Source organism: Anser cygnoides, chromosome 1 (assembly GCF_040182565.1).
Source record: "Anser cygnoides isolate HZ-2024a breed goose chromosome 1, Taihu_goose_T2T_genome, whole genome shotgun sequence".
Lineage (NCBI taxonomy): Eukaryota > Metazoa > Chordata > Aves > Anseriformes > Anatidae > Anser > Anser cygnoides.
Genome location: NC_089873.1, coordinates 67,373,840 through 67,395,881, shown reverse-complemented (window position 1 = coordinate 67,395,881; position 22,042 = coordinate 67,373,840). Strand labels below are relative to the sequence as shown.

The 22,042-nt window shown below is 46.9% G+C and overlaps 1 protein-coding gene across 3 annotated transcripts; it reads right to left on the bottom strand.

Moving 5' to 3' along the window:
• Positions 1 to 2,384: 2,384 nt before the first annotated feature.
• On the bottom strand, positions 2,385 to 20,088 carry BPGM (bisphosphoglycerate mutase). 3 transcript variants are annotated; one of them, XM_013172959.3, is made up of 4 exons: positions 19,930 to 20,077; positions 19,639 to 19,730; positions 13,699 to 14,354; positions 2,385 to 5,509 (listed from the first exon to the last, which is right to left on the bottom strand). In XM_013172959.3, the coding sequence occupies exons 3-4, from the start codon at positions 14,297 to 14,299 to the stop codon at positions 5,331 to 5,333; spliced, it is 780 nt and encodes a 259-aa protein (XP_013028413.1). In that variant the 5' UTR covers positions 14,300 to 14,354; positions 19,639 to 19,730; positions 19,930 to 20,077; the 3' UTR covers positions 2,385 to 5,330. The 3 variants fall into 3 exon arrangements, with proteins under 3 accessions (XP_013028413.1, XP_013028412.1, XP_066855102.1); XM_066999001.1 differs by lacking the exon at positions 19,639 to 19,730 and adding an exon at positions 11,862 to 11,917 and having other exon boundaries at positions 5,379 to 5,509; positions 19,930 to 20,088; XM_013172958.3 differs by lacking the exon at positions 19,639 to 19,730 and having other exon boundaries at positions 19,930 to 20,087.
• Positions 20,089 to 22,042: the final 1,954 nt, after the last annotated feature.

Below are 22,042 nucleotides of genomic sequence, written 5' to 3'. Positions count from 1 at the left end.
CTCCTAGCTTAGCCAGTACCACTGCCTCCTGTAGAGATCCCAGAAAGCACAACCTGCAGCTAGGAACAGTCAGACAGTCGCAGATGTGAGCTGTATAGAGAACTAGCTCAGCTTTAACTACAGCACTGCATGAGCACACAATGACCAGGAGACTGACAGGCGTCTGTCAGAAAATATGACTTTATGAGGCAACTCCTCAAAGCACCCCCGGTTTAGCGGATGAGATTAATGGCAAACACATGATCTTCCCTTCCAGCACTACTGCTTCTGCTAGGTTAGGAGCAGGAACAAGGACGCTTCCACTTCACAGCTTTGGCAGCAGCAGGGTCCCCCACAACGTTCAGTTGTGCTGCTTGATCCTAACAGCAAGAAGTGACTGACAGGGAAGGTTGCACTTCAGCATTTGCTGCCACTGGTGCTCAGACCTTCTCTACAAGAGAGAGTTCTCTCATCCAGTTAATACATACTAGTACTTTTCTTTCATGCAAGTGCCAGACAAAAAGCACAGAAAAGCTGATGTACAATGTTGAGTGAGCTGGAAGAAAAAAACAAAGTGATATTATGGTAGACAGGATCTCTAATGCCAGAGGTCCCCACAGCCGCTTCCCCTGGAGTCTGACAATTGCTGTATCCACATTGCCACGAGAGTTGTGGTCAATACCTCCTTTCAAAACCAGCAAGCAGACATGATCTTCAGGCCACTTTATTACTGCAAGCTCAGCTTTACAGCACAGCAGTATCTACAGCACAGCAGTATCTACAGTCTGGCATCTGCTGCCCTCCCCCGCTCTGTCAGCATAACTTGAAGAGCAAGAATAGAGCCTCTTCCTCCTCCCTGCTTCCTTCTGGGGGGTGGGAGACACAACAGGACTGCTAAATTCTGCTGGAACAGCCCTGAGAAGGCCTGGGAGCTAAATAAGTTCTTACACTCCTGTCACAGACAGCCTGCCAAAAGGACACTGAAGTTGTCACGTAATGTGAAAGTCAAGCTCCCTTTTGCATTCATCCCTAGAACCTCTGGCCACTATAACAGAAGGAAAACGCAGCACTCCCTGTTTTACACAGCTCTCAAGGGGAAAGGCTTACTTCTCCCCAAACCTCAGCAGTCCCCATGTGAATCCCTGGGGTTTGTTTCCACCCTAGCTCAGAGCTTTGAGCAGCAGCAGCACTGTTGACACCACAGGTGTTTTGTTTTTTTTTTTTTGCTGCTGGTGGGAATTTAAGGCTGAGGAAAGGTTGTGGCCAACACAGAAGACAGACAAAGCAATTGCCAAGTGCCATTTGTTGTGAACTTTGCAAGGTGGCAGCTCTGAAACAAAATGACAGCAAACTTGGGGAGGCGGAACTGGATTGGTTTGGCATTCAGTTCTCATCAATGCCAGAGACTAAAAAAAGCTGTGTAAATTTTGAAAACATGACTGAACAGGCTGTCTCCTCACCCTGTGCAGACTCCAAGTTGGCCACAGCAACTCTTTCACACTCTAACTTTGAATAAGAAGGCAGGTAGGACTCAGCCAAGCCAGTCTTTAGATATAGTCTTTTCCCAACACAGGAAAGAGCAGGCATAACTCAGGAAGAGTTTGAGGTATAAGTAAGGCAGAGTTTAACCAAGGCAGAGCAAAGTACAAAAGGTGATTGGTGTGGAGGGCAAAGGATGTGGGGAATCTGTTTTAACATCCATACACATTCAATTAGTTGGCAGCACTACCACACCAACTCAAAAACATTAAATAGCAGTATGCAAATAGCTGACAGGTTTGCTCTATTCCCCACTCTTAATACCATCCTAAGACTAGCTTTTAAAAGGTCATTTTCTTCAGTACACTTCTGCTTTAAGCCACAGCTGCATCTTCCCCATTTCTACCTGAATGTTCCACCTGTGAGGCCTCTACTGCCTCCCAGTGCAATACATAAGGCCTTCCGCATGAAGATCAACAGCAGATCAAAGCAGCCCCCTGCACTTTTCACTGGAGTCAGAACTGTGCTTGACATCAGTCTTTTGGAGAGTGAAGGAGCTGGCTTCATGTCCAGAAGCTACAATTTTAGGCACACCATCAAATAATAGTGATTACAAAAAGCAAACATGGACAGTGAACATTTGTTTCGCTCCAGTGCTCTGGAACTAATTATGTTTAACTTGCTATTCCTATGCAAATGTCCCCATCGTTTCAAACAGGTATGTGTTCCCTTCCAGACAGACTTCTTCACACATAAAGATGAGGCAGTGTTTGCTTTAACTATTTTTATCCAACTGACCGCATGATATGGGATCAAGTACTGCTTGATATGAGCTCCAGGCCCCTGAAGGTCACAGCTTTATTTACCTATCCATCCTAGAAAGGTGGCAAAGTGGAAGGCATTAGAAGAAAGAGACTGAATCAAAGTTAAGTTCTATTTCAGGTGAATTTATTGAGTTATAAAGAACCTCTCAGCTCTACCATATTTACAAAAGGTTTTCAAAAGTTATTCTACAGCTATTACTGCTATTGAACCACAAGTTAAAAATACATAAGTAAATCCAATCAACCACATCCATGGCATCCATTGCAGTGACACTGGTTACCTCTACAGGACTTCAAGGCGTACTCAAACATGCAGAAGAGTGTTTTCCAACCACTGATTTATAAAGCCAGCAGCAGCAAGATTCTCAGTTCTTCTAATGTAGCTATGCCTGAAGAGCAGGCATCCTTCCTGATGCAACTGTTGAAAGCTGGTTTCTTTTCAATACAGATGTTTTATGAATCAAATTTAATTACAAGGCTATTCAGAAACAAGTACTACAAGGTGTTAAAATAATCTTAAAGAGTACAATGAAATCCCCAGTTGGTTCCACCTGATACTTTTGGGAGGTGGTATTGCTGCCAGATGTACATGTAAAATCCTGGCATCACAGCCAAAGCAAATGAAGTTCAACCTCCCAGGGCACTATCACTATTCCTGTCTTGATAAGCACTGCAGAAACAGTGCTACCTGAAAACATCACTGTTCTTTTCTTACCACCCATGGATCTGGAAAGGCTGTTTTCAATCAACTACATCCAGCTGCAGAAATAAATATAAATGCTCTTCACAATGATCCACCTTCCCATTCCCCAGTGCACTCTCAGAGAAGATCAAACATCAATGCTCTCTTCTGTTAGAGAATGTCCCAGTTCAGCTGACTTTGTTTTCACATATACTCCCAGCTGTTTCAAGCCCTCAAGAAGTCCTACATTACAATACCACAATGCCAAAAGGATACAGGCACTCACAGCCATGCTCTGTAAGCTCACACATCCTGATGTATGCAGTTCCCACTGATGACACGTGGCTAGGTTTGCCTTGGTAATGATTCTACAAGGAATTTCACTTGGTAAAAAGATTTCATACATTATTGAATGTTTGGGGAAACATTCATCACTTCAGTGCCAGTGGTCCTCCCACATGGCATTGACAGGTGAATGTTTTCTGATCAACAATGCAGCTCTACAACACTGACTCAAAGTATCAATTAAGATGAGTAACTATGCACAGAAAGCTAAAAACCCAGAAAGAAGTCAACCAGTGTCACAAATCTAGTAGCAGGAAAGCTGCTAACAGGGTTTCAGAGAAAAAATGAATATCCTGACTTGTACAAAAAAAGGCAACCTACCAGCTTTATGTTCATTGCCATCTTTATGTTTAAGAAGAAACAAGTAGTTTGTTCCTATTGCAAGGGCTACAAAATAAAACAAGTGAAGCCCAAGCATTGTTCAGGTAAGAGAAGCTACAATCTAGCCAAGAAGTCTTCCATGGAGTACACGCTAGGCTAAGGTGAGCTGGTATCTGATCCAGAAAGGCTCCCTCCATACCTCCATATAGCAGGGAGATTGTTAGAAGCACAACACCATCACACTGCTCTCCTCAAAGAGCAGGAGCATCTTCACACTTACAAAGCAAGCTACAAAACTGCTCACTACAAAGGAGCTACTCTAGGATTTCTAAAGTGGTTATACCATCATACCAAAGAAATTCTCATCAGCTTCTTGGATTTGTAGCTGGGCCATGCTGAGGACACATTCAGCTCATACTGCATATACAAGTGCCACCCATGCTGGTAACTGAGATCAGAATTCAGATGCTCAAATGTTGAGACATTGACTCAGACCTAAATATAAGTAACAATTGTTTCACATTTGCAAGTGAAACCAGAACTACCCTGCCTGAACACTGTACTACACCCAACAACAGTGAACCACTCACGCCTAGCACCAAGCAAAGAAGCAAGGTCACTGTAGGAATCCAGCTATGACTGTGAGGAAAGCTTCATAAGAAACTACTTCCAAGCACTGCAGCATAACCTTCCCTGCTAAGCTTGATAGCTGTATGAGCTGCCCACAGTAACACACCTTACACATCTCACCCATCACGTCCTGCCCTCCAGAGAAATCAGTACAAACAATGCCACAGCTGTATCACTATGGGACAGATTTATCTGTTCCTTGCAACTCAGGAAAGTTTGGAGAGGGGTTTCATACATGAAGTTTCACTGAGGTAAACATGAATCATTCTAACTGATCAAGTCTCTAGTACATGTTATTTATGTTTCAAAGCTATTCAGGTTGCTCATTAAGGACTAAGTTATCATTTAAACATAGAGCAGGAAAACTTGTACTTAGTCTGTGGTTAGTCTGAGTTGAATCTCATTACTGCCATCTGCAAAATGCAGTCGTGCTAGGCTTTACAAAGATGGTGAAAGAGGGATATCTTCTAGATTCCTCAAAAAATTGAAGCATAGTGTAGTAAGGAGAATTGTGATAGCTGTAACGGTCCAAACACCATTACAAAATTCACCTCTGGACCCTGAACAGGCCTTGGGAGACCTCCAAAGGAAAGAGGGTTGAAAGTGTTCTGAAGGACTGCCACAGCCATTGACAAAGAATCATACTGGGTTACTGTTACTTGACACCACTCTGTCAGTGAAGTGTTAGTGCCTGTAACAACCTGGACTTAATTAGTCCAATAAGCTGGTGCTGTACAGCGCTTTTCCCCTTAACAGATCAGCTCTAGTTATGGGTAGATGGCAATATCATATTAGGGGGCCTTCCTCAATTCTAGAACTAGGGCAGACTGCCCCACAAGTTTCCATTACCCAAATGATCTCTTGATTTCATTTTTCAGTATCCATAACCTCATGTTGAGATTTCAATTCCAGTTTCTGAAAGGCAGACGGTTCATCTGCCAACCTGAGACTCAATTATCTCTTCCAATTACTTAGTGCTTGAAATTGAGACTTTCACGCAGTGCAACCTAGCAGTCATACAGAAGTCACTACCATACACTTTGAAAATAGTTGTGTTCATCAGTAGGATTTTACTTCTCAGTAGATTTTACTTTCCCTTGATCTTCCACTTTTTTGATGGCAGCTTGGATAGCTTCCTGATCACCAAGAAACTGGTGAGGGCCCAGGGGATGCAGATTCTCATCAAGTTCGAGAAGTATGGGCACACCAGTGGGGAGAGTAACATTCATGATGTCCTCATCGGAAATGCCTGCCAAAGAAAAAAACAGTTACAGCTAGTGAACACGTTCCTAGTTGCATATGTGCTCAGCCTTATTTCCAATATTAACCTGTCTTAAAACGATCAAGAACTGTTTCCAGCCTCCAGCAGCACCAGCAGCTGCTGAAGGGTCAATTCCCAGCTAGACCCCAGCTTGGTTAGCATTTTAAGAACAGCTACAGGAGGGAATTTCTGACAAGCCAAAGACAATTACCTCGTTTTCTCATCTACATGTGAACTGAACAGGAAGAAACTGCCCTTTAATATATGGCACTGGGGACACAGGCTCTCCTCTACATCTTCACAATTCATACACCACAGTTGGAGAGATTATAGTCTACATGTTATTCCAACATAAAGCCCTCTGATAATTAACCAATACAGCTATCTTTAAAGACACAGGATACAGTTAGTTTGCATGAGAAGCCGTTGGAGAATTTAGGAGAAAATCTTAAATCAGTATTTAAGTCTCCCAGTGTAGGGATCACTGCTCACACCTGATTTCTCAAAAGCATGCTTATGACTGTTTGACTACAGTATTACCACCAGAATTACTAGATCAGGATACCCATTTCCACTTTCATATGAAGGAAAGAGGAAGAGAAGGAAGTCAAATTATACAACTTAATGAAACAGAAATGCAGGAAAACTAAAGATAAGCTATACCTGTGGAGAAAACTCCATGCATTTTCTGGGGCTCCAATCTCAATGAAACCTCTGATTATGTTGACATCAAGCACAAGTCTAAAGCATCCAAGTGAATTTTGAGACCAAGCCTCTAGTAAAATTTTAAAGAGTTTAAATGTTTGCATTAAAGAGAAATGACTGGAGACATTGCTCCTGATGACATCAACTTTCTTCTGTCCAGAATTGAAGAATATCAGTATTTCCCCTTCCATCTCTGCTTTAAGAAGCACTTGAGGTCTCAGCCTGCCTGCTGTTGAGAATTAGGACACCTTCAAGTAATTCATGCTTACAAAAAGCACACAGGCTTCTAAAAAACAATGACTCCATATAAACTAAAGGACAAGAAAACATTCTCTTGAGCAGCTGACAAAACAGGTGGCTCTCTGAACACATGGGTGTAAATTTACCAGTAATTTTCACATTAAGTAAAAGAGCAGAGCCAACACATTAAGAGAAAAACAAAATCTAGCCACTCAGCAACAGTGGTATGACAGCAGGTCAGAAAAAACAAGTAATCAGGAGGTGACAATCATTTTATGCCACCACCCTGAGACTACACAAAACTTTTGCAGTGACCTGTTCTTGTTTTGGTTAGACCAAGCACTTAGTTTAGCTGCAGATCAGCTGTTTCAGAAGGAAATGGAGCAAGAAACAGATAAACCCTTGCAAAAAGCTCCTTGTTTTGTATTGAGCCATCAGTTCATCAAGAAAGTCACATACTCTGTCAGTTGAATCGATCCCTGTATACAAGGGTAAATTCACCTGTTATAAGGAGCAGAATCCCAGGCCTACATAACAGCACCAAGGAGCATCTACAGTTTTGTAACCATGCACAATGGGAAAGTCCATTTACCAGGCACAAGCATTTTGCTCAAGGACTTTGGTTTGCAAAACAAGCAGCCAAGCTGTCTGAGATCTTATTTTCAGGATTCTTAAACACAGATTTTAACATATGTCACCATGTATCCACACAAAAAATCTGGCCCTAGGAAGTGTTCTGCCCACCTCTCATTCAGCCTCCCAGACTAAACCATCCAGATTTAAACAAAGCAGATGAAGTCATACAGGAGAATTTAGGCAAACCACAATGCGGTCAGCTGCCAGGATATTTAAAGGTTTCCTCTAAATCTGGATTAAATAAAAGTGGCTGTTGCTACACAGACTCAGAAATGCATTTTACCTTTGTAGCAAACACAGCGACCACACCAGAGACAACTAGTATGGATGTACAAATAAGAAGTACAGCCTGGGATAAACAAGTTGTGGCAAGAATGTTGGCTTTCTCACTGGGATTTTTCCTCCAGTGGAAGCATTGCCTCACGGGCAGAAGGCTGGAGCTCTGGGTTGAGACAGATGAAAAGCCTAAAGAACCAATAGTGTCCTGCTGCTTTATTTCAGCATTGTTACTCTATTTGTATAGCACTTCTGCCCAGCCAGAGAGATGTTGATCAGGCTTGACACAAGCAAGCAAAATGCCCAGAGAACACCCCCTAGCAGGCTAGGAAGACAGTAAGAGATCACATCTTACACTCTGGCCATTCCAAGAGCAAGCTAAACTGCTATCTGGTTACTTCATGTGCTTTAACTATAGCACAGTGACCTTTTCCTGCATTTCACTTGACCTGGCCTGTGTTACAACTGCATCCAATCTCATACACGAAGAAGAGTGAAGTGAGGACAAGAATTCAACTGCTGGCTACAAGGTGCAACAGGAAATGAGACCACTGAAGCAACAACACTCTTCCCTCTAGTGTAATACTAAAGCCTAAGTATCCTTCAGCAGGGCTGAGTCCATGCTGCTGGAAGCAGATTTTCCCCCAAAGAGGTTTAATCATTCCTAAGGAAGTAATCATGAGAACAAACACTACCAAAGTACTCAGGGAGCCTTCTTTAGGACCCCAGATAAAATGCTGACTGGTCAACTGCATTTTTCAAGTGGACATTCTCCATGTTCTCTTGAGCACCTCTTAAACATTGGTTCTTTATTAGCTGTACAGCAGGAAGCAATTAGGTACATGATCATAAGAATTTGTTACAGCACTTAAAGATTTGACAAATGTCACATTCAGAGCTATTCCAGCTCACTTAAACTTCATTTAACTGAACTGGATGACCAAACAGGCTGCTACTTTAAGGTGTGAAATACACAGGGGGAGACTTTCATTGGTAGACAGTCCTTCAGTATTAACTTCACAGATCTACTACAAAGTACATTTCTCCACAAATCTCTTCGAGCTTCAAAGTTCACTTGTATCTTGTAGCTCTGAAGTACTAGCACTCTGGCAAGTCCTGCAGAGGCAAACCCCATGGGGCTTAAGTTAAAGCACCTACAGCCAACTCCCACAAGAGATGGTTCAGCTTCTCCCACCCTCCCTCCCCGCATGTTCTTCCCTAGTCTTCCTCCCATTCTTATGGTCAGAGCAACAAAAGAAGCACAACATAGTTTGAAGAGCTGGTCAAAGACCTTGACTAGAAGTTGGCTGAATGGCTGAGCTCTGAGGGTGGAGACCAGTGGTCTAAAGACTAATTGATGACCAGTAACTAATGGTGTACCCCCAGGATGGGTCCAGGCCTGTTCAACATCAGTAATAATCTGGATGATGGGGCAAAAAATGTACCACCAGATGACAAAACCTGAAGGAGCAGCTGATAAACCAGAAGGTCTTGTTGCCACCCAGAGGAACCTCAGACTGAAGTGGGCCAGCAGAAGCTCGTTGAGTCCCACAAGGAGAAGTGCAGAGCCCTGCCCCTGGGCAGGAACAGCCCCAGGCACCAGGACATGCTGGGGGCTGCCCAGCTGGAAAGCAGCTTGGCAGAAGAGGGCCTGGGGGTCCTGGTGGGCACCAACTGAACATGAGCCAGCAACGTGCCCTTGGCTAACACTAAGCTGGGCTGCATTAGGCAGAGCATTGCCAGCAGGTCAGGGAGGTGATCCTTCTCTACTCAGCACTGGTGAGGCCACACACAGTTCACTGCTAGGCTACCCAGCACAAGACACATGGAGATACTGGAGAGAGTCCAAGGAAGGGCCACAGATATGGTTAAAGGACTGAAGAATCCCGTCTCTCCTCTGATGGATGGAAGAGAGTGGTGCAACTATTTAGCCTGGAGAACGGAAGGCTCAGAGAGGATCTTATTGACATACATAAACACCTGAAGGGAGGGTGTAAAGACAGAGCCAGGCTCTTTTCAGTGGTGCCCAGCACCAGGACACTGAAGGTTGTCTGAACACTGGGAAGCATTTTACTGTGCAGGTGCTGGAACACTGGCACAGGTTGCCCAGAGAGGCTGTGGAGTCCCCCTCCTTGGAAATCTTCAAAAGCCACATACACGTGGCCTGGGCAGCCTGCTGTAGGTACCCCTGCTTGAGCAGGGGGCTGGACCAGATGACTTTCAGGGTCCCTTGCAACTCAAGCCATTCCGTGAACATCTTTTGATAACAGCAACACCCCTCCTTCCTTGCTTGTTAGCTACACTTGAGGACAGATGATTCATCTAGCAGATGAAAATTCATCTACAATGGTATTGCTCTAGAACTGCTTTGTATTTGAGATCCAGATCAGGTCCTTGCATCCTTCCCACAATCTTAATGAAAATATTGAAGCTTTAGTCTAAAGTTAAATACCCAGGACCTGATGCTGCCCTCCTTAAAGGGGTGCCAGCCGCATGCAGGCTGACAGAGGACCTAGCTTCAGTGAAGTAGCAGAAGCAGGTTGTGTTATAATCTAGCTCTTGATCTTTACAGGATCTAATCTCACTGTGCAGACTTGGGGAACAAGAGGTGGGCTACTACCATTGCTGCAGCATATTATCGACATGTTTCACCCTTACATCTGCCAAGCTTTTCTCCTATGTCATTACAAAATGAGATCCTGATCATGGCCTGAATTTGACAGGGGTCATTACTGAGGCCAATCCCATGAGATAGATCCATGTTTTTTCTTACACTACAGTATTCTCATGCAGTAGAGGAGTCACAGCCTGCCTTAAACTCCTCAAGCAGTCACAGATTAGATCTGATACCAACAGCATTAGCTGCCAGCTATGCCATTAGGGTGAAAAAGGCCCACAGTCCTTCAGCAGTGACCCAGGCCACACTACCACAGCCAGGAACTCACAGCAACACTGTGACCAACAATTCTGAGCATGCAACTCTGGAGCCTACCAGCATACACCTTGTTCTTGGACAGGGCTTTGGCAAAAGACCCCATCTCTGGCTGAAGCACTGTTCAGAGTCCCTCAAGCAAGAGGCCTGATACGCTAATATTACTGCCTTTCTGTCAGGTAGTGCGCTATGATGAACTCTTCCCTTTACTAGCCTAAGTTTGTGGAAAAGATCACCACCTTCTCACAAATGTGCCCCAAACCAGTCTGCTCAAGACGATGTGACTCCACAGGTCCTCCTCACACTCCAGCTTTGGAAGTCACTAACAACTGGTCTCCGAAGCCATGCCCTCGCAGCCCCAGATCTGGGTCAGGCTGTTCCAACCTTCCTGTACTACCCGCAGGCACTTGCCACACTCTTCCCTGAGCAGACTCAGCCACCAGCAGGGCAGAAAGCTACCCACTCCTTGCTGGTTTTGCCAGTTTAGAGGCAAAGCTAACTCAAAAGTGCCCAACAAGCTCACAAGAAAAACAGGAGCACAGCCAGAGAGTGGGATGATGCCACTCCTTTGCCAACTTAATTGGCAATGATTACTAGCATCATCACACAGATCACCTGCAGATGATGCAAAGATGAATATTCTGAAAGGACTAGACAAGCCTAGTTACTGCGACTGGGATCTGTCACCAATGCTGTATCTTTGTGACACATCACAGCCATGTGTCTGTCTCCTTGGTGGCATTTATCATATTCACAGGGCTTTTACCTACAAGGACCACTGCCCAGCATCCTCACCGGAGGCCACCAGCACCCTCTGGGAGAGGTCACTCAGCCCACAGGGACCAAACAGCAAGCTCTGAGAGCAGCTGCTGTTTCTGATCCGAGTGCATACAACATGACCATCCAGTTGCTTTTTTTTTTTGTTAAATACTGTTTTCAGCAAGGCTACAGCAATTTTACTTTTAAATATCACATGGAAACTGTGACAGATCCCACAGACATCTCACTTACCCTACTGAGGTCTACCCTGAGCACTGAGAAAACAAACAAAGTCCAAACCTACAATCAAAGTCTTGTTCGCCTGACATTCCGCTGCTCTGATGATTTTTGTGTGCAAGTGGAAAACAGCCGCTTTTTCAATTAACAAAAACATTCTGATTCAGGAAACTGAATGCCTGTTTTGAAAAAAACACTTTGAAATAGGGACTTCAAGGATAACTTGCAAAACCTTTGAGAAAAGACATGAAGTTTCACCTCAAAACAACTGGAATTATTTCATCAACTCAAATTGAGTGAAAGTATTTATTGCCATTTAAAGCTTGAGCTACAGCTTCCACAATTAACTTGTTACTAAGATACCCAAGCAGTCATTTATGACTGCTGCTTGAAGAATTTGAAGCCCCTTTTCTCAGTGCCCCAAAAAACATGGCTCCAGTGAAGACAGAGGAGCCTAGGCACTTCCCACAGGTGTAAGACAGTTTGTTATAAAAAGCCCCCACAAAATAAAGCCCACTCCACAATGGGTGCTACAAGTACAGCAGGCTAACAAACTTTAAAGACTGTTGGATGAGGTCCAGCTCCAGCAAGGCTCCAGAGCAGCTCACAACCTTTCAGGAGAAAAAAAGAGAAAAATCATGAAAACAGACAAGGCATCTCTTATCTAACTAGACATAGATTGGAGATAGGCAAAAATGCAGGTGGCAATATCGGGTCTTAAAGGTCTGCTCACGCCACCCTTCAGGACAGCTCTGCAGCAATCCAGATCCCCACTGCTTAGGGCAGAGAAGAGCCAGCACATCTCTTGCAATTGCTCCTGTGTGGGAGCTGAGGTAGCTGATAGACAGTCCTTGGTGAAGAGAACTAGATCCTCTGCCAAGGATTCCTCACATTTAACTATGCAGGCATGCACTGGGAGGGATGAGGTATGGTCCATACAGAAAAGTCTGCTTTGTTTGGTTGTTTTCTCCTTTGCAGTTGTAATGTGGCAGCTCTTAAGGAATTGCACCTAACTTAGGATGTCCACAGAAAAACTTTGCAGCTGGCTCTAACCTACTGCTCTCACTGATCTCAATGAGAAAAGGAAACCAGGCACATTTTAAAATAACCTTTACCAGTTGCTGATGCTGTCCTCTCTAGTTTAGGTACGTAACTGCATGAAGAGTTGCCCAGGGTTTCCACAGAAAGTGGCATCTCACACCTAGACAGCTTGGCCAGCATGGCTTCCTGCACTGCTTCAGTTCTTAGGGGGCAGGGCGGGGACACTGGTTGGGAGTCCTCCTGTCCCTTTATCCCCTCTATTTTTAAATCATTTCACATATGGACAGCCATCCTGACCACATCAGTGGAACCAGCTGAACCAGCCTTCCTCCTGGATCCGAGGGATCTGTACCCCAGACAGAATTCACTGCCTCCGTAGTTCTGGAAGCCACCTGGGTGTGCCTATCCTCTGGGCTTTTGACTCCCACTACAGCATCAGCTGCACTGACTGTTCCAGCATGCCTGCATGCAAAACATGCCTTACAGAGTCAGAGCTATGAAGGTACATGGAATTTAGAGCTAGAGAAAACTGAGTGGGCACAATCCAGTTTGCAAATATTCACAGCTATATCCCTAGCAGACTGCTCTCATGCACACGGTAGTCGCTAAATTCTACGCTGCCCATAGAGAAATACATACACTTCCTTCCAGTTCAGGTTTGCTTATACTAGAAGCCATGTTATTATAAAGAGGTGGGAGAGAAGGAATAATCTAGCAAAAAATAAATCACTTTCTTTCCAGGTCCCAAATAATCAACCTTATGCTAAGCTACTAGCTTAGCTGTTGACTGGCAGGCATTTTCTATATCTGGAAATATTACAGTACATTCATAAGCTTTAGCAAGTACCTACTTCCTACGGAACTCCCTGTCACAGAAGCTTTTAAGAATCACCAGGATTGAATCCTTAGAAGAAGGAACACCACAATAAAGTCAAGAACACATCCTGCAATACAAGACAGCTTTTTTCACCATGTTAAAGCAATGCTTGTTTAATAAACAGATTATGACTTCAACCCTTCTGGCAAAACAGCTGAATAAGTGCAAAAAACAGTCTGAAGAGTTTGTCTAGACTAACCACAAAGTTAGTCTGAATACACTTGTTTAAAATGAGCAGCGAAAAGAGAGGGAAGTGCAGCGCTCTTCAACTATGTTAACCCAACTGATTCTTCCCCATCTCTCTTCAGCCCCTAGTTTGAGTCCTGTTCCAGTAGGTCAACTTTTCACTCTCCTTGTAGACCACAGACATTAAACGTTACATTGTCCAGACGAGCAATACACTACAGAGAAAAATGCAGAACTCCATGCAGGTGTGTAAGGGGAAGAGGGGAAGGCTAAGAGGAAGACCCTTACCTTCCACGTGCTTGAGCAGTGCCCTGCTGCTGTTGCCGTGAGCAGATATAAGGATCATTTTGCCACTTTTGAGTTCTGGCACTATCTTTTCATTCCAGTAGGGAAGGAGTCTATCAAGCACATCTTTCAGACTTTCAGCCTTCGGAAGATTATCCTGGGAGACATCACCACATTTATACCGGCGGTCATTGTAGATCTCTTCATAGTAGGGATGAGATTCAGTTATGGGAGGTGGGGTAACATCATAGCTTCTCCTCCAGATTTTCACTTGCTCTTCCCCATGATTCAGAGCCATCTCTGCTCTGTTGAGACCAATCAGCGCACCATAGTGGCGCTCATTCAGTCGCCATGAGCTCTGAATGGGGACCCACTCCTGGCCCATCTCTTCCAGAATCAGCCATGCAGTCTGGATGGAGCGCCTGAGTACAGAGGTGAAGACAAGGTCAAACTCAAAGCCCAGGGCTTTAAGGTGTTTGCCGCAGTTCTGAGCTTCCCTTATCCCATCACTGCTCAGCTTCTGGTCCACCCAGCTGCAGAAGCGATTCTCCTTGTTCCAGGCTCCTTCCCCATGTCTTAGGAGAACAAGCTTGTACTTAGCCATGGTGGTTGCAGCTTGGCACAGATGAACACGGGTCTGGCATCTAGCAATGAGGCATCTGGGCATAGATGAGACACAAACAACCCACAGATAACGCATTACAAGTATTAATATGGCAGCAAAGAGCAGACAACTATCAGGATCAAAACAACCGAAGACTAATGTCTGATGAGTATGTTTTTACCTGTAAGGTCTGCTGGATTTGAATTCCTTTCCACCCTTGCATGTGAGGAAAAGCATCATCCTCCATGCAGCTTGCTGGGACAAGCCCACTTACCCAACTGATTAGTGGTAGATTTGCACAAGGTATTCCTGCCCACGGATTTCCACCAAGTGCTTAAATAGAGCCTCATTCAACAGCAGTGGCTCCCAATCAGAGAAGCAGACCTCACTCTGTGGTGACTCATGAAATTAGGGGCAAGACATGGAGCCAAAGGTTGAGAGCGGCCCAGGCCCACACCAGCTCCAAGGGAATACAGGCACACAGACACCAACTGTGAGACTCAGCAATTGGAGAGAGCCACCACAGAAGCTTATTAGCTTTCTCAAATGAGATTTGACCATAATTATGCTCCACATAACTTGTTTCCTCACATTTTCTCCCCAGCATTCCTCATCTGCTAGTCTCTGCTTTATTTTTCTCCGGGCTACCTCCTCAACCATTCCTCCACACTCAAATGCCACAAGAGAATCCTAGGATGCGATGCACAGCTAGTGAGCCCTCATCTCATGGAGCCCAGAACTCATTTCACAATGTATTCCATCCCTCTGCCTGACTTTAAAGCCCATTTTCCACTTCTGTTCTTACAGGCTGGGATTTATGATTCTACTTTTTCCCCATAGGTAAAACTGGCATTTTGTCTTCAATAAATACAGCTACACATCCATGAGGTCAAACAGCACCTTTCTCTATTTCAGCTGACTATAGAACAGGAATTCTGGGTTGTCTTCCATGGGTGCTAAACTGTGACCTAACTTACGACTGGATTCCCAGAAATTAAATATTTATGTAATATTTATAAATCAGTTGGAGCTGCTTCAGTCACACTCCATGTGGCTCAAATTCAGGCTCATCTGTAGTATGAGTTAAACCCACACAGCCTGGGTTTTGGGAAGCACCCACTACAATATCAGCATTCATTTTTACCAAACACTTTCGAAAAGCATATAGAGAAATTGAATTCATTACAGCCAACGTCAAAGTATTGAGGCCAACAGCATCTTAAGCTCTCCTTTACACCCACAATCACAGAAAAATCTAGGTTGGAAAAGACCTTCAAAAGAATCCAGCTACTAGCCTGACCCCATCAAGTCCCATCACTGACCTACACCCCTCACATAAAGACACCTCTTAAATACCTCCAGAAGTGGCAACTCCACTTCCTTGGGCAGTCTGTTCCCATAACTGACCACCCTGTCTGAGGATCTTCCTAACGTCCAGTCTAAATCTCCTCTGGAATAACCAGAGACGGTTTCCTCATGTCCTATCACTTGTCACTTGACAGACCAACACCCTCACTGCAACCTCCATTCAGTAGTTGTAGAGAGTGATGAGGTCTCCCTCTGCCTCCTCTTCTCTAGTTCCCTCAGCCACTCATTAAATCTTGCTTTCTGGTCCCTCAGCAGCACTGAGTACAGAGGAACAGTCACTTCACTGGTCCTGCTGGACACTCCACTGCTGATGCAGGCCAGGACAATCTTGGCCTTCTTGGCCACCCAGGCATGCTGCTGGCTCACATTCAGCCAGCTGTTGACCAGCACGCCCAGGTCCTCCTCTGCCATTCTTCCCCAGGCCTGTACCACTGCATCAGGTTAGGACGCAAGTACAGAACCCAGCACGGAGCCTCGCTGAAGGTCCTGTTCTCGGATGTGGCCCATTGATCCAGCCGATCCAGATCCCTCTGCAAAGCCTTCCTGCCCTCAAGCAGATCCACACTCCCACCTAACCTGATGCTGTCTGCAAACTTACCACGGGTGGATTTGGTCCCCTCATGCTTATCATTGAGGAAAGTGTTAAACAAGACTGAGGCCTAGAAAACAGCCCTGGTGAACAGCCATCAGCTGGCTTGAACTCCATTTGCTGTGGCTTTGATTTCTTAACCCTATACACCCATCCAAGCCATACACAGCCAGTTTCTCCAGCAGAGCACTGTAGTAAGTGGTGTCAAATGCTTTACTACAAGCCAGGTAAACACCACCCACAGCCTTTCCCTCACCTACTAAGCAGGTCATCTTGTCTCAGAAGGAGATCAGGTTAGTCAGGCAGGACCTGCCCTTCATGAACACATGCTGCCTCTTTTTGATCACTCAGTTGTCCCATACATGCCATGCAATGGCATTCGAGATGATCTGCTCCATAACCTTCCCCAGTAATGAGGTCACACTGTAATTCCCTGGATCCTCCTTTCTCGGAGTCACATTTGCTAACTTCCAGTCAACTTGGACCTCCCCAGTTAGCCAGAACTGCTAATAAGTTACTGAAAGAGCCTTGGAAAGCACCTCCACCAGCTCCTTCAGTACCCTTGGATGAATTCGACCCAGCCCCAGACTTAAAAACATTCAAAGATGTAGTAGGTCACCCCATTGGATTATAGGAATTATTACTCATCTCTTTCCCTGTCAGTCTTCCAACTGAGGAGGCTGGGTACCCTGGGAACAACTGGCCTTTCTAATAAAAACTAAGGCAAAAAAAAGCATTAAGTACCCCAACCTTATCTTTCATCACTAACTTTCCCCTCACATCCAATAAAGTATGGAGATTCTCCTTAATCCTCCTTTTGTTGTTGATATAATAAGAGCATTTAATTGTCTTTTACTGCACTAGCCAAACTGAGTTCCAGCCGGGCTTCAGCCTAATTTTCACCCTGTGCAGCTTGACAATAGTTCTACAGTTCTCCTGTGTTGCCCATCCCTTTTTCCAGAGTACACGAACTTTTTCGTGTTCAGTTCCAGAAGCTCTGTTCAGCCATACTGGTCTTCTCCCCCACCAGCCTGCCTTTTCCCTGACTCCCAACCAGACTCAACCCTTTCATCACCACCACTCAGCTCCACGCAGCCAAGGCATTCCCTAACATACAGGGCTACCCCACCTCCTCTCCTTCCCCATCTCTCCCAAAGAACCCCAAAACACCCACCCCACCTATCTCCAGACAGGCAAGCCATCCCACCACATCTCATTGAGGCCAATGACAGCACAGCCCTGAGACTGAACTAAAACTTCCAGTTCCCCTTATTTCCCTTGCCACATGCATTCAAGCAGAAGCACTTAAGCTTGGTTCCTAATGAAACTTTTATTTGATGGAGTGGCTGACATTCCTTTGTGCTGCTCTTCAGGCACTCTGCTGCTGGTCTGACCCCTTCCTTGGCTCTGGGCATCCATTGCTGGCACTGGCATCAAACGACTGAGTCAGTGGATTGAGCCACCTGTGCTCCAGAGGCTCTTAGAGATGCTCCAAGGGCTCTGTAGTCCTCTGTGATATACCTTGGACTGCTTGACGGTGTCGTTGGTGCCCGCATTAAAACAACAATGGACAGTGATCTGTGGGTTGTACAAGGCTCAGCAGTCTCTTGGCAACAGCCCTAATAAAAGCCCCATCGGCAAACCTCCTGCAAGTAGGTCAGATCAACAAATAGCCACCCCTGATCCCCGCAGAAGAAAGTTCCCTACTACTATCATCCATCTCCGTTTCTTGGTTGGACGGGTCATTATAGAGTGAACAGACCAAGCTGGCTCAGTCAACACCCACATCTCCCTTGACATGACGGCTCCTCCTCTGCAGTCCAGTGGTTCTGCAAGGGCAGAACATAGGCAACGGGGGAAATCTCTTCCTCCTGCTGCTCTTTGCTGTAACAAGCTTCCATTGCTGTTTTTTTCAGTTTCACTCCCTTCTCTAAGGGCTTGAAGGCAAGTTTCTGACTGAGTTTTCTGCAGATGACACATGGAACCACCTAACTCCCCCTCAGCTTTCCTGATATCACAGCCTTCTCAGCACCTCCTGCAGGAGGCCCTCTACCCAGACACCCGTTTTGCAGGCAGGTTTGCTGCCCACCCCACCAAAAGGGAAAGGTCTGGGCACTGCCTGCAGTCTGAGCTGCACACTGCAGCCTGTCTCTCCAGCCGCTCTGTCTGGGTGGAAGTATCAAGCAACTCTGGGGGAGGTGGAGGAAACCCCAGATGGAGCTGCAGCCTTTACCCTCAGTCAAGTGCCCACCACTCTGTCCAGACAACTGCGACCCTGCAAGTGCCAGTAAATACACAGGATGCCACACTTCCCTTGTGCGTGTTTGCGGTCACTAGCACACCCCAGAGCTGCGGTCACTAGCACACCCCAGAGCTGCCTATTCTTCAAGTGGTAGCTTTCACAACCCATGCAAGGGTTTCCAGGAGGTCACTCCACTACCCTGGGGCTTCCCCAGCTCAAGAAATCACCCTGGTCCAGCACCCAAACTGACCAGCTCCAGAGCAACATGCCTCACCATACGAGGAAAGGCCATACATTGCACAAGCACACCATGCAACAGCTTCCAACTACTGGGACAGCTCAAAGGCTTTGTGAAGCTAAGGGCTACCAGAGTTTTACATAATATCAGCAGGTGTTGTCTGATAGACAACAGACCGTTGGTAAATACAAGATAAAGTCTGATCTCACAGAGAAGAGGCTTGAGTTTTATGTAGCACAAGGAGCATCTCAGTTTAAATCCCTTGCATGTCCTGCTTTTTCCACTCAGTCATCAATTGCACACTATGCAAAGAAATCAACTTATATTAAGATGTAGCTGTCATGTTCCTATCAGTCAGACATAGTAGTGAACCATACCTTATAAGATACCAGCTTTACAACAAGAACTACAGACAGCACTTCCATCCAGAGCCAAGGTACCTTCTCCAACAGCCCACAGGTACCATTAAAAGTTGCAGCATCCACAGCAAGAGCTAAATAAAACACAGCCCCCTAGAAAGCTGCAAATACCTCTCTGTTCAGATCAACCATATTATCCACAAGAACAAATCAAGTCACTTGCAACATCATGTTAAGATTTAGTACAAAAAAACAAGATCCAACAATAAAGGAGATGCACCTGCTCACACACATCCTTATTCAGGTACTTTGGGTCTGGAAAAAGCAGCTCAGTGAATTTAACAAAGAAAAGCCTTATACAAAGACCTAGGACCATCTGAGGACTATAAACTCCAGCTCAGGAGATTGAGAACTCCTGAAGGATTGAGAATCACCACCCTTCAGAAAGGGCTGGCAGTCACGGGGCTGACTGAACATCAGCAGACTTACGGAAGCGTTTAGCTACACAGCCTGAGAGCGAGGCACAGGAACAACCCTACTCACCTTCCCTACGGCAAAGGGACAGCCCCCACAGATCCCAGCAGACTCGACAGCTGCTCTGCTTTTCACAGGGCCCCCAGGCACCGGGCTGTTGCCTGCAGGAGGAGCACACACCGACCGCTCGCGCAGGGGAGCCACAGGCGGCTATGCCATGCCAGCCACCGCTTGCTTTCGGGGCTGTACGAAAGCAGAGCGCACCCCACACACGGGGCCGCACCGGAGCCCCCGGCCTGCCCCCTCACGGAGCCCCCCGACCGTTAGCCGCCCCCTCAGGCCGTGTAACGGCCGCCTTACCCGCAGGAGGGAGGTGGGGCAGCGGCCCGCCCGTACCGCCTCAGCCGCGCCCCACAGCACCACCCCCAAACCCCGGCCGCCCTCCTCCCGCCGCTGAGCAGTTGCCCCCCGAGCTCTTCTATAAACCCCCGGCGTCCGCGCGCCCGTGACGCCGGGGAGGGAGCGGAGGGCGCGATTGGGCGGCCCGGCGGATGAGCGGCGCCCACAGCCAATCGGAGCGCGCCCGTGGGCGCGGCCGCGGGAGGGCGGGGCGGCGGGGCGGGAGGTCACCTGTGCCGGAAGCGGCGGCCAGGGCGGGCGGGCGGCGGGCGGCCCCTGCGCGTGCCCGGCGCGGCCCCTGCGCGGCCCCGCGGCCAGCACGGGGGGAGGGGCGGGGCGGGGCGGGGCTTCCCTGAGGGGTGGGCTCGGGCCTGGAGCACGCCCAGGGTTGGGGCGGCCACGGCCAGGGACTCACCGCCCCTGGGGGGAGAGCTTCCCCCGGCGTCTCGTCTAAAGCTCCCCTCCAGTAGTTCGAAGCCATCCCCCCCGTGTTCTGTCACTGTCTGGCCAAGCAAAAAGTCCGGCATCTGTTTTATAAGCCCCCTTTAAGTACTGAAAAGACACAACGAGGTCTCCCCGGAGCCTTCCCTTCTCCAGGCTGAGCAACCCCAGCTCCCTCAGCCTGTCTCCATAGGAGGGGTGCTCCAGCCCTCTGATCAGCCCCGTGGCCTCCTCTGGGCCCACTCCCACAGGTCCATGTCCTTCTGGTGCTGGGGGCCCCAGAGCTGAACGCAGGGCTCCAGGTGGGGCCTCGCAGAGCAGAGCAGAGGGGCAGAATCCTCTCCCTCCGCTGCTGGCCACCCCTCTGTTGATGGCGCCCAGGACACAGTTGGCCTTCTGTCCACCACCCCTCGGCTCCACCTGGTGAAGAGGAAGGCTGGTGCTCCACGTTGTGTGATCGCACACCTGCCATCACCCTGCCTGCCCTGGATCACACCCGACGCCTCGTGCACCAACGTGCACAGTTCTGGAGGTGGGTCCGTGGGTCCAGCACGGGCAAACCAACCGATGGAGCCTATGAGGTAAAGAGGCAGAGATACTAGAGAAAAATAGGTATTCCTGAGCCTGAGGACCTCAGTATCTATGGGCTGTACTTCAGTGGGTAAGAATGCAATTAACAGAAAGATGCGTTACAGGCCAATATGCAGTCACAGCCACAGGACACAAGCCAGGACCTCCACGGCCATTAAATGCATAATCTTATTACCGCTACTCTTTGAACAAGATCGTTTCATTAGCATGGCAAAAGCAGCCAAGTGACTCTGATTCGCATTTCAAACTACACAAGGACCGACAGTCCAAGCCATATCCTGTTCCCGACTTCTTGCAGACAGCTACGCTCCTTTGGCAGCAATTATCTCGTGGACCAGCTGGGCTGTGTTTTTCAGGGTCTCTGCTCTGGAACCCTTCCAGGCCGTAGCAGATGCTTTTCACTGGAATGTTTATTGCAGAAGCAGCAGCTTAGGGAACTCCTTTCCTCAACACACAAGCTTCTGCTTGGGCACCAGAACAACTGCATCGCACTGAAGAACGGCCGGGATCTGAGCGAGGCAGGCACAGAAGAAAACAGGGTTGGAAAGAAGAAAGGCAGCTTAATGACTGGCAAAAACTGTGGCAAACAGGAGGATTCTGTACTGATTATGCTCAATGCCCTTGATACGTTTTCAGAGAACAGTTCTTTTGTTCAAAGCTAGATCGTGTATTTGCCATAAAGCACTGCAGACATCCCCATAGTAATTTCCAGAACACCCTGAGCTCATTGTTTAGCACTATTTGATATATGAGCTGTCTTCCTTAATAATTTCATCTTCAAAAGAAGTTTCTGTAATCAAATCCTCATATTCTTTAATAACTCTAAACCTTCTCTCCAAAGCTTCCTCCTGGGTGTTTTTCTACTATGTGAAATCGTGTCTTCCCTCCTAGGTTGTCCCCACTCCCTTCCTCCTCTGGTTGCTGCCAGCAACATGACCTTTCTCCCTGCCACCCAGATGTGTGCCCAGGAAATCCTCACCCTTTATTTCTGCATATGTGCGTACATTCAGGCCAGTTTCAACACTTTGACGGGTTTTCCTCT

Bases quoted from the DNA above. Each gene is read 5' to 3' on its own strand.
- BPGM (XM_013172958.3), bottom strand. From the start codon at position 14,299: ATGGCTAAGTACAAGCTTGTTCTCCTAAGACATGGGGAAGGAGCCTGG. The intron at 5,510-13,698 runs GTAAGGGTCTTC...TTTCTTTGGCAG, and splicing joins ACTGCTCAAGCACGTGGAAG to GCATTTCCGATGAGGACATC.